The 12,790-nt window shown below is 43.5% G+C and overlaps 1 protein-coding gene across 14 annotated transcripts in view; it reads left to right on the forward strand.

Annotated features, from left to right (window-relative positions):
- The window catches only part of LOC138980426 (protein scribble homolog), a 142,762-nt gene that overhangs the window by 80,053 nt on the left and 49,919 nt on the right, over positions 1-12,790 (forward strand). For 13 of the 14 annotated variants that reach the window (XM_070353294.1, XM_070353303.1, XM_070353307.1 and 10 more), the window contains 3 exons: positions 2,129-2,263; positions 2,979-3,059; positions 12,594-12,779. In XM_070353294.1, coding sequence (XP_070209395.1) covers positions 2,129-2,263; positions 2,979-3,059; positions 12,594-12,779 — 402 coding nt within the window. Of the gene's footprint in view, positions 1-2,128; positions 2,264-2,978; positions 3,060-9,105; positions 9,149-12,593; positions 12,780-12,790 lie in introns of those variants that run through there. The other variant, XM_070353308.1, reaches the window with a different exon arrangement.

Here is a 12,790-nt window from a genome sequence, read left to right on the forward strand (position 1 = left end):
TTGGGTAACACACAAAAAGAGTAATCTTTAACTTACGTATTTGAATAAACACACATCATTGACGTTTACCAGATTGACTGTATATATACACCTCATGTAAATTATGTATATAATATATTCACCCTTGCTGAAATAAATATCTGTGGTTATAAATTTAGTCATCCCTTTTTATTATGGTTGTTTGTTTATTAGCCCCACCTTAATGGCAGTCTATTACTGATGAGCTTTATTTGGGATTTGTTTTTCCCTCTTCCTTTGTATTTTTATTCTTTTATTTTTTTATTTTTTTGGTGGTACATTTATGATTTATTTGGGTAGTGTCAGAAACAATGTTGGAATGGCTTTGTTGTTGGTGATATGTTCTGTAATTTGTTGTAAGGAAGTTTATGTGCTCTAAGGATATGTAAAATGTAATGTCTTCTTCTTCTTCTCATAGTTGTTTTCCTCAGTGTTAATTGTAATGAAGTTGTTATGCTTGTACTTATAATTGGGCTTATGTTATTGTAAGAGCTAGCACAACTGTGAAAAGAAAGCAGAAACATGTACCAAAGGTTTAAAGTAAGGAAAGGGGTGCATGCTTACAAATTACCATGGAGACTAATGGGTGGGAAATAAAATTAAAATAGGGGTGTCAGATCTCGTGCAGGAAGCGCACTTCTTATTAAGCAAATATCTGCTGTTTTGAACATGCTTACTGCATTTGACTGCACAGATTTGCATGCTTTGGATCATGGAGCACCTTTTAATGCAAACGCATCAATGTCATTGAATATCTAATTGAGCACTGTCACAGGTCAGTTTTCGTCAGCCTGTTTCTTTCTGCGTGCGCCTTCCAAAGGAAGTTTATGGAAGGAAAGCACGTCGCCTTTTCGTATTGGCTAAAGAAACAGGTACTGCCTTGACTTTACTTTCCTTCACTCTTTCCCATGCTCTCGAAGTAGCGGAGAAAGGTCAACACAGGTTTACATAATTTAATACATGGATAGTGTTAATAAAATTCTTGCAATGCAGCACACATTAATCAGGTTAGTCTATATTTTTGCTAAATATCAGTATCGTACTAAATGTATAACACACTGTTCAAGCTAGGTCATGTTACTTGGCTCACAGCACACACTGATCAAATGTCTATTGCTGCTGGATTTCAATTCTGTCATGGTAATCTAACGTGACTCCGCCGCTGCAAACGTTCTTCAAAATTTTCCTTTGGAGGACATCAAAACAAAAGGAATACACATAATGTTTATGAAGTTTTGACTTAGCTCGATGTCATTGAAAAGGTACTCGAGATGACTTGTAGCACTTGACTGGTCTAGAAGACCGCGCTCCTGGTTTGGTTCGTCACTCTTCTTCTCAAGACACCATCATCAAGTTAATAGCAGAAGTAGTCTGGTTACATCTCTCTCCACAATTACGGCAACATGAGGAAGAGGAAGATAAATGAATCATTGGACCGTGGGTTCCTGAAACAGATCAAAGGGCCATATGTGTTACCTACACAGCCTGTCTAAAAGACTTGGTTTGTTCATATTTTATTATCGTTCTCATTCTATTACTGTGTTTCGGAAAATGGGGATTTGGCAACAGCGCACATTCAAACGTACACAACTTGACAACAACACAATGTACATGACTGACACGATACACTCATCTCCGCCCAGATCCCGTGGAACGATTGTCGATGTAATAATCACAGTCACTTACCTTCAAAGAAGGGGAACGGCTTTTCTTCCAAGCGTTCTTCGTTCCGTGTACTTGCGGAAAACGACCCTCTCGTGAAACGATTTTAGTTTACGTCAGTACACTTGGATACGTCACATGAATACGTCACTTGGCTACGTCGTGTAATGCGCGAGTAGTCTCGGTTGCCTATTCTATTCTTGACAGGTTCGCGCCTCATAATAATAATTCATGACAAGCACCTTTCAATGCAAAGACGTCAATGTTGTTAGGTACATGTATATAATTGAGCACCCTTTATTGCAAACACATCAATATGATTAAATATATGATTAATGTCCAGAATGGTGTTATGTTAGCCTGAACGATAAGCGTGCATATTTTTGCATTCTCTCAGCCACAAACAGCAAATCAAAACCGTTGTGTGAAAATCATGTTGATTTTGCAGGAGGTATTGCGCCAGCAGAGAGAAGAAGCAGCCCGTCGCCTAGGTAACGACACTGCCATGGAAGCTGCTCGCCAAGCAGCAATCCTCAGACAAGAACAAGCCCAAATCAGGGGCCATGACTCTCCGCCCAAAACTGTGAGTTACCTCTCTTTGATTCTGGTTGTTTCTTTTCTTATTTGAGGAGGATAATTCTAGTAAAGTTAGCATCAGCATGCATGCAAACATGAAATTTGATTGCTGTTGAGTATGCTCGTGTGTTTAAACACTTCTGGCATTTGTGACGTAATAACCTTCGTGGTTGAAAACGACGTTAAACACCAAATAAAGAAAAGATAAAAGATTTGTGATGTGAGAGTAGATACACTATTATGTGACTATAGAGAACCAATAGGACAGACAGACGACTGCTTGAAGCAAACACAATTGTAATCCAGAGGAACCAGACTCCTTAGGTACCTCACCTTATTTAGGGCCGAGGAAAGCAAAGACAGCGAGAGAGACGAGATATGTGGGCACCGCTCTCATAAAGCTGGCTCTCTAACATCTGGCTCCCCTTGTGATCAAATCTGGTTCTGGGAATACCTTGAACTTTGTTTCCCCTATACAGAGTGCAGCAACTGTGATGAATCAAGTGCCTAAAACTGGCCCTAGACATCTGGCTCCCCTTGTGATCAAATCTGGTTCTGGGAATACCTTGAACTTTTTGTTTCCTATACAGAGTGCAGCAGCTGTGATGAATCAAGTGCCTAAAACTGGCCCTAGAAAAGTTGAGATCTTTAACAATAACATCTCGCTCCCCTATGATGAAATCTGGTTCTGTGAATACCTTTACCTTTGTTTCCCTGTACAGAGTGCAGCAACTGTGATGAATCAAGTGCCTACATCTGGTGACAGTGTCCTTGCCGATAGCGTCACATCCTCCAGTCCTGGGGTGAGTCTTGCCAAGCGACTCTCATACCTTGTCTAGATTTGTTTACGAAGCCACCCTCATACCTTGTCTAGGTTTCTTTATGAAGCGACCCTCATACCTTGTCTAGGTTTCTTTACAAAACGACCCTCATACCTTGTCTAGGTTTCTTTACAAAACGACCCTCATACCTTGTCTAGGTTTTTTTACAAAACGACCCTCATACCTTGTCTAGGTTTCTTTACGAAGCGACCCTCATACCTTGTCTAGGTTTCTTTACGAAGCGACCCTCATACCTTGTCTAGGTTTCTTTGTGAAGCGACCCTCATACCTTGTCTAGGTTTCTTTGTGAAGCGACCCTCATACCTTGTCTAGGTTTCTTTACGAAGCGACCCTCATACCTTGTCTAGGTTTCTTTACGAAGCGACCCTCATACCTTGTCTAGGTTTCTTTATGAAGCGACCCTCATAACTTGTCTAGGTTTCTTTACGAAGCGACCCTCATACCTTGTCTAGGTTTCTTTACGAAGCGACCCTCATACCTTGTCTAGGTTTCTTTACGAAGCGACCCTCATACCTTGTCTAGGTTTCTTTACGAAGCGACCCTCATACCTTGTCTAGGTTTCTTTATGAAGCGACCCTCATACCTTGTCTAGATTTCTTTACGAAGCGACCCTCATACCTTGTCTAGGTTTCTTTACGAAGCGACCCTCATACCTTGTCTAGGTTTCTTTACGAAGCGACCCTCATACCTTGTCTAAATTTCTTTACGAAGCGACCCTCATACCTTGTCTAGGTTTCTTTATGAAGCGACCCTCATACCTTGTCTAGGTTTCTTTATGAAGCGACCCTCATACCTTGTCTAGGTTTCTTTACGAAGCGACCCTCATACCTTGTCTAGGTTTCTTTACGAAGCGACCCTCATACCTTGTCAAGGTTTCTTTACGAAGCGACCCTCATACCTTGTTTGGATATCTGCCAACCTGCTTCAGATTACCCCTTGATGGACTATATCTCTCTCTCTCTCTGAGCGCTTGGTTGGCAAATCAGATTTATTTTTTTTATAGAGGGGTGTGGGAATAGAGAGTAGACTGTAAAAGCAAACAAATAAATGCACATGCATGCACAAAGACGCACGCAGATGCAAAATAAAAATATACAGGCCTGAACACGCACACATACACACTCACACACACACACACACACACACATACACACACACACACACACACACACGCACACGCACACACACACACAAGCGCACACTTTTTCATTTTATACGTACTTGCAGACAAAGTTTTTAAAAAAACACCCCTTCTCCCAGCCTCTGGCTCTTTCAAAATCAATGCATATATATATATATAAATCTCGGCTGATTTTTTTCCTGATCAGGCTTTCTAAACTGTGGACAAATAGTAAAATGTTCAACATGTTGAAGTGATTGTTTTGCAAAGCATAGTTGGTGGAACCGGTAGTTTCTCCCTAGCAATACATTGCATTCAGTCACATCACATTAACCAACTTTCTATGACTCCATGATTGTGTGTTCGTGTTGTTCACTTTAACCATGCAATCTTTTTTTTTTCCCGGCAGGCTTATGCTGCTTATGCCGCACATTTGATGTTTTTCTGTGTCGTTCTTTTTCTCGTTTGTGTCGCCCCTTCTGTGTGCCGCTCTTCTGGGTTTCCTTTTCTCTCGTTTCTCGAAAAAGAAATGTGAAGCAAATCTTTGTTTTCTATTTCCTGGCATCACTTCTTGTATAAATCATTTCTCAAAAGGAAAGTCTTTCAAGTTAAAAAAAAAAAAAAAAGCACCCTGTCTTATTCCCTTTAAGAGACGAACTCTTGAATAACTCTGTCAGGTTTGTATAGGTTGTGAAAGAGTGAATACTCTTGCTTTTAGTGAGTCAAACTTTCCACACGTGGTCCTTGCCCATGTGACACACCCCTGTGGTGACACGCTTATAGTGTTAGGGCTAACACCTTTCGGTTCTCGCCGGAAATCCGTTTTTTGAAAACTTTTAAAACCGGAAGATCCGGTTTCTTAAAGTTAAACTTTGTTTGTCCCCACAAGATAATTTTTTAAAAAGCCTCAGCTTCTGGGGGGGGGGGGGGGGGGGGGCACCGCCGTGGACCCTGGCCTTTCAGGTTTTTTACTTTTTGTTGGTGTTAGCCCTGTAGTGTCATGACAGGTGTAGTGGCCCAGTGGATAAGGTGTTAGCCCTGTAGTGTCATGACAGGTGTAGTGGCCCAGTGGATAAGGTGTTAGCCCTGTAGTGTCATGACAGGTGTAGTGGCCCAGTGGATAAGGTGTTAGCCCTGTAGTGTCATGACAGGCGTAGTGACCTAGTGGATAAGGTGTTAGCCCTGTAGTGTCATGACAGGCGTAGTGGCCCAGTGGATAAGGTGTTAGCCCTGTAGTGTCATGACAGGCGCAGTGGCCCAGTGGATAAGGTGTTAGCCCTGTAGTGTCATGACAGGCGTAGTGGCCCAGTGGATAAGGTGTTAGCCCTGTAGTGTCATGACAGGCGCAGTGGCCCAGTGGATAAGGTGTTAGCCCTGTAGTGTCATGACAGGCGTAGTGGCCCAGTGGATAAGGTGTTAGCCCTGTAGTGTCATGACAGGCGTAGTGGCCTAGTGGATAAGGTGTTAGCCCTGTAGTGTCATGACAGGCGTAGTGGCCTAGTGGATAAGGTGTTAGCCCTGTAGTGTCATGACAGGCCCAGTGGATAAGGTGTTAGCCCTGTAGTGTCATGACAGGCGTAGTGGCCCAGTGGATAAGGTGTTAGCCCTGTAGTGTCATGACAGGCGTAGTGGCCCAGTGGATAAGGTGTTAGCCCTGTAGTGTCATGACAGGCGTAGTGGCCTAGTGGATAAGGTGTTAGCCCTGTAGTGTCATGACAGGCGTAGTGGCCTAGTGGATAAGGTGTTAGCCCTGTAGTGTCATGACAGGCGTAGTGGCCCAGTGGATAAGGTGTTAGCCCTGTAGTGTCATGACAGGCGTAGTGGCCCAGTGGATAAGGTGTTAGCCCTGTAGTGTCATGACAGGCGTAGTGGCCTAGTGGATAAGGTGTTAGCCCTGTAGTGTCATGACAGGCATAGTGGCCCAGTGGATAAGGTGTTAGCCCTGTAGTGTCATGACAGGCGTAGTGGCCTAGTGGATAAGGTGTTAGCCCTGTAGTGTCATGACAGGCGCAGTGGCCTAGTGGATAAGGTGTTAGCCCTGTAGTGTCATGACAGGCCTAGTGGATAAGGTGTTAGCCCTGTAGTGTCATGACAGGCGTAGTGACCTAGTGGATAAGGTGTTAGCCCTGTAGTGTCATGACAGGCGTAGTGGCCAAGTGGATAAGGTGTTAGCCCTGTAGTGTCATGACAGGCGTAGTGGCCAAGTGGATAAGGTGTTAGCCCTGTAGTGTCATGACAGGCGCAGTGGCCTAGTGGATAAGGTGTTAGCCCTGTAGTGTCATGACAGGCATGGTGGCCCAGTGGATAAGGTGTTAGCCCTGTAGTGTCATGACAGGCGTAGTGGCCTAGTGGATAAGGTGTTAGCCCTGTAGTGTCATGACAGGCGTAGTGACCTAGTGGATAAGGTGTTAGCCCTGTAGTGTCATGACAGGCGTAGTGGCCTAGTGGATAAGGTGTTAGCCCTGTAGTGTCATGACAGGCGTAGTGGCCCGGTGGATAAGGTGTTAGCCCTGTAGTGTCATGACAGGCGTAGTGGCCCAGTGGATAAGGTGTTAGCCCTGTAGTGTCATGACAGGCGTAGTGACCTAGTGGATAAGGTGTTAGCCCTGTAGTGTCATGACAGGCGCAGTGGCCTAGTGGATAAGGTGTTAGCCCTGTAGTGTCATGACAGGCGTAGTGGCCTAGTGGATAAGGTGTTAGCCCTGTAGTGTCATGACAGGCGTAGTGGCCTAGGGGATAAGGTGTTAGCCCTGTAGTGTCATGACAGGTGTAGTGGCCCAGTGGATAAGGTGTTAGCCCTGTAGTGTCATGACAGGCGTAGTGGCCTAGTGGATAAGGTGTTAGCCCTGTAGTGTCATGACAGGCGTAGTGGCCTGGTGGATAAGGTGTTAGCCCTGTAGTGTCATGACAGGCGCAGTGGCCTAGTGGATAAGGTGTTAGCCCTGTAGTGTCATGACAGGCGTAGTGGCCCAGTGGATAAGGTGTTAGCCCTGTAGTGTCATGACAGGCGTAGTGGCCCAGTGGATAAGGTGTTAGCCCTGTAGTGTCATGACAGGCGTAGTGACCTAGTGGATAAGGTGTTAGCCCTGTAGTGTCATGACAGGCGTAGTGGCCAAGTGGATAAGGTGTTAGCCCTGTAGTGTCATGACAGGTGTAGTGGCCCAGTGGATAAGGTGTTAGCCCTGTAGTGTCATGACAGGCGCAGTGGCCTAGTGGATATGGTGTTAGCCCTGTAGTGTCATGACAGGCGTAGTGGCCTAGTGGATAAGGTGTTAGCCCTGTAGTGTCATGACAGGCGTAGTGGCCTAGTGGATAAGGTGTTAGCCCTGTAGTGTCATGACAGGCGTAGTGGCCTAGTGGATAAGGTGTTAGCCCTGTAGTGTCATGACAGGCGTAGTGGCCTGGTGGATAAGACGTTTGCCTCCCAAGGAAGGGTGAGTGTTCGAATCCCGACTGTGCCTGGAGAGTTGAGGGTTGAGGGTTTTGACTCAATAAAATCGGAGCGGGGATGTAGCTCAGTCGGTAGCGCGCTGGATTTGTATCCAGTTGGCCGCTGTCAGCGTGAGTTCGTCCCCACGTTCAGCGAGAGATTTATTTCTCAGAGTCAACTTTGTGTGCAGACTCTCCTCGGTGTCCGAACACCCCCGTGTGTACACGCAAGCACAAGACCAATGGCGCACGAAAAAGATCCTGTAATCCATGTCAGAGTTCGGTGGGTTATAGAAACACGAAAATACCCAGCATGCTTCCTCCGAAAGCGGCGTATGGCTGCCTAAATGGCGGGGTAAAAACGGTCATACACGTAAAAGCCGTGGGAGTTTCAGCCCATGAACGAACAAACAAACTCAATAAAATCAAGAGTGTTCACTCTTTCACAAACCATACAAATTTGACAGAGTTATTTCCAAACATTGTCTATTTTCCTTCAGCAGTGTTGTTCCCAGACCATAATATCAATAAGACATGTCAGTTGGACTTGGACTGAAAATATGTATACGTCCATATGTCCTAGCTTCAAGCATTTTTGTTCAGTCAGAAGAGCTCCTATTTGTTAATACTATCGGACAGTTCACCCACCAGTGGTCACAACAATTTTTCAGATCAAAAAAGTATGCGTCAATGACCGAGGCCTGGGAACAACACTGCCTCAGCGATTTGTTGTTGTTATTATTGCAGTTGACTTTTCCCTCCTGCAATGGGCACAGATGTCTTTGGTGTGGTGTGGCACAAGCTTTTGTGTTACCGTTCATCACCTGGCTAATTTTTTTTCACGTGTTTTCTTTCAATGTTTCAATCACAGGGATGGGATGGGATTTGTGAGCAGATTCACATTAATATGTTCTTGTTTTTTGTCAAACCCAAAGTGTATGATTGAGTGATTAGAACTCATGAAATAGTAGTTTTTGTATGTCCAAATTAAAGAAATTTTTCAGAGGCACAAACCCCTTCCCAAGGAATTTGAAAAAAATTCTAATCAGGCAGTCCCATCCCCAGGGCTAACACCTTTCCGGTTCTCGCCGGAAATCCTGTTTTTGAAAACTTTTAAAACCGGAAAATCCGGTTTCTCAAAGTAAAACTTTGTTCTTTGTCCCTGCAACTTGTACAAGATAAAAAAAAATTTTAGAAAAGCCTCAGCTTCTGGGGGCGCCGTCGTGGACCCTGGCCTTTCAGGTTTTTCACTTTTTGTGTGTGTTAGCCCTGCATTCCTGCAATTACCTGTGGTTGCTGTTGTTGTTTTTCAGCGTTTTTGTTTCAGTGTTTTGCAAATCCTGAACGCTTGGCAAGTGTCGCAGAGCCGTTTATTTGTGCCACATATTTATATTTCTTCATGCTGATGTACATGTATATACTCTCTCATCATTACTTCTCTCTCCTTCTCTCCGGCAGGTGGCAGCGCAAAACTGACTCCCCCCTCCCCTCTCTCCCCCCCCCCCCCCCCCCCCTCTTTACAATCTCGTCCACACCAAAAAATCAAAACTTAATCAAAGGCATACAGATCAAATTCAACACGCATTCTGACTAAACTGTGAAAGTATTTCCTGTAAGAAAAGTCTCTTCCCCTTTTTGCATTCCTTTTAACCCCTCTCCTCTCATTGTCATGTTGTCGCTTTCTGTCTCATGGTTTGGCCTGACTGAGTTTTTTGAGTGCATTTTTCAGTTTGGTTTTATTTGTCCTGACTGTCTATTTCTTGGTTGTATGCAGGTTGCTTGCCTTGCCAGTATCGTCTTTATTGTTTTAATCTTTTTGTGGAAAGTGAGGAGCACTTTATCTGAGTTTGTTGTTTATTCCTTTGTTTGTTTATTTCTTAATCTAATGACTTGACTTTGACTTATTCCTGTAGACTCCCTGTGGAGCATAGGGCCGCACTTTTGTTGCGGTTTCTGTAGCAAGTTGGTTTTTTGGCGGGGTGGAGTTGCTAACCCCACGCCCAACCCTCCTCCTTTATCCGGGCTTGGGACCGGCTGAAAGACCTTGAGGGTGCATCCAGGCGGAGAAACGGGAATATGGATTGACGCCACACGAAGGAAGGGAGATAAACGCTGAAAACACTGGAGAAGATAAGGAAGAGTTACTGGGAATGGAATCTTTTTTTTTTTTTTTTTTTTTTTTTTTTTTTTTTTTATTGATTAAATGCTTGTTTTTATTTTATTTTTTTATTCACTTCCTTTTTTCCTTGACTATTTGATTTTTCATTTATTCATTTTTTTTTCTCTCTCTCTTCTGTGCATTTCTTTTCTCAGGTGAAAGAAGGTTTTCTCACATTCATTCAGCCTTGAGCGCACCTGAAAAGGAATCTGAAACGGAATCTGAAACGGAAATCTTGCTTTCATTCTTCTTTCCTTTTGTTTCCCTTTCACTCTCCCTGTAAATATTGTACTGCATACAAATTACTCTTTTGTTGTTTCTTACCCTCAGGTCTGTACCATAGCTGTTGGTCGTTACTGACAAGGCCTAGTGTGATACGTTGTCTGTGTGACGTCATGTGCATATTGTTGTGATACGGAATCGCACGCTGTGTGTGAATTCTACCTGTATATATATTGTTGTGTGTGACCTTGAAGTATTTTTCTACCCATGAACTCTTAAAGAGATGAATCGTGAAGGTTATAGATTGCAGATCAAATTAACAAAATTAGAGTTATTGATTTCAGTTCCTTGCATGTGTCTTGGAGAGGATTTTGTCCTTAGAGTTCAATGTGGGAATTTTTGAGAATAATGTAGTTTTAACCTACCATTGTTTTGAATATGACTCGTAATTTTTTTACCTGTGCCTTCGTTCGTACTCAAATTATAGACTAATGTACTACATAGGTATAGCTCATTGAGTTCTGTGTAAAGGTCATATGGGACTTAGAAGGAGTCACCTTCCCATTCAGACATACGAGCAAATAGCACAGAAAGAGAAGAGCAATTACAGGCACTGGGCCTATGTAATCACTGTCTTCAGCCAATGCAAAATTAGTTAAGAGGGATGTACTTACCAGACCATCGGGAGTGGTATGCAGGGAAAGGTGTTGGCGGCACTTGACCGCATGGTGGCGCTGTTTATTCTGTAAGTCGCGCTAATTGCCATTCACGAAACCTCGTTTCGACCCGCCAAAGTCACGTGACGGTTTTAAACTTGCGGGACCTACCTTTCAGCTCTACAGTCGCTAAGGCAAGACGGGTAATCTTTTGATGATCGGATGGCTGTGTCCGCATCTGGTCTGATGCAATCGGTCGCCTCGCTGACCGTGGCTATCTCGTCTAGTAGGAAGCGTCAAGTGGCAGTGAGTTCCTTTGATAAAGGTGTTTGTGCGCGTGGTTTATAAATAGACAACCTCGTTAGCTAAAAATGTTGTGAGGTGCATTCGTGAATGCCAGTTAAAATCGGAAATTAAAGCGTAGTAGCTAAAACGGCCTCAGAATCTGAAACCACCTCAAATTCTTTATTTTCTTGAATACCACTCCAGGAGTTTGCATTCCTCTTTATCCTATCTACATCCCTTCACATCTAAATGTTTCGGCTCACCATCTCGAATCTATCAAGGCTTTTTCATGCGAGTTTGCATTCCTATTAGCTGGTTATGTTCTTGCAATATAACTTTATACAATCGTTTCTGCGCATATGTACTTCATTTCTCATCTCTCATAGGAGGTTTTTTGTATGGGGATTGGCTGCTCTCTTTCTTGTTGTCTGCTTCTTTTTATTTGTGTGTGTCAACTTTTCAGTTCAGGATGTGCTGATGTCGCCGTGTTTTGCCCGGCTGTGACCATGCAGTGTGCTGTTTTTAATATTTGATGTGCGCTTTGTCTTTTGTGATTGTTCTTGGCAAGCTCTCTCCCTCATGACAATTTTAAGAAATTATTAGAACACACAATTTTGATAACAAAAGCAAAGGAAGAAATTTTGAAAAAGGACATTAAAGCTCTAACAAACTTTGTTAAATGTGACCATTTAGGTGTATGGATGTATGCGCTATGCCCATTAGTCCTTACACAGCACAATTAAGTCCTTGTGTGTGTGTGTTCTTTTGTGATTTGTGAGGAAAGCAACATTGTGTTATGGATCTCACAGTCACAGAATTGTCTTCCAGCTGATCATTACACAAAAAGATTAATGGTTTTACTTTTTGTGTAGATTTTTTTTCTTTTTATTTCTTTGTGTGTTTGATTGTGAGTGGACTGAGCTTCACCAAAGAGAAATCCATTGTTTTCTCTCATCTGTATTCACTCTTTCAGCATGATCTTTGTCAGTTTGTGTTTGCACTCACTCATCATTTCAAGATCATCTTCTCTTGCGTGTGCATGATAGCCATGTTTTGATTTTCTGCAGTTACAAAAGTGTGGGTAGTTTATGTGGACGCAGTCTGCTTTGAAATCTGTCCCAACAGAAAGAGAGCAAGAGACAGAGAAGTAAATGGATAACAAGAAATGTGACACATTTTTCTTCTTGTTCTTCTGGTTTCATGGGCTGTAACTACCGAGTATGCGCGCTCGTGAACTTGAGTGGGGTTTTACGTTTATAACTCACAGTTTTCCTTGCCATTTAGGCTGTGTTTAAAAAATAGATTAAAAAAATTGTTTTTTTAAAGTACAGTAATGAAAAAGTGCAATCATAGCTGTTTTATGTTTTCTGCCTATTTAGGCGTAGCCAAATATTGAAAAGAAAAGGGAGAAAAAAGCAGTTTAAAAAAAAAATTGTGTCCTTTGATTTGAGGGAAGGATGAAAAGAATGGGAGAGATTGATGCTGCAGCTGTGTCCACACGTAGTTGCAACAAGTAGGTCTTGACTGGTTGAACCCTCAACTCTCAATGTCTTGCTCAATATGTGTCTTGTGCCTGATTCGTGCCTGCCTGCCTGCCTGCCTGCCTGCCTGCCTGCCGTGTGTAGCTTTTGAGACGTCCCAAACCGCCCGTTCCTCCAAAACGCATCGTTCCCAGCAAACTAAACACACCACCAGCCCCAGTTGCTGCCCCAGGAGAGCAGGAGATTCCCTCCCCTGACGGACTGATCTCCCCTGGCACGGAAGTTCGCAAGGCGGCAAAGATGCCGTCTGCGGCTAAGATTGGGCTGAAGGTAAGGAGTGG

Source organism: Littorina saxatilis, linkage group LG11, assembly GCF_037325665.1.
Source record: "Littorina saxatilis isolate snail1 linkage group LG11, US_GU_Lsax_2.0, whole genome shotgun sequence".
In the NCBI taxonomy this organism is placed as follows: Eukaryota; Metazoa; Mollusca; class Gastropoda; order Littorinimorpha; family Littorinidae; genus Littorina; species Littorina saxatilis.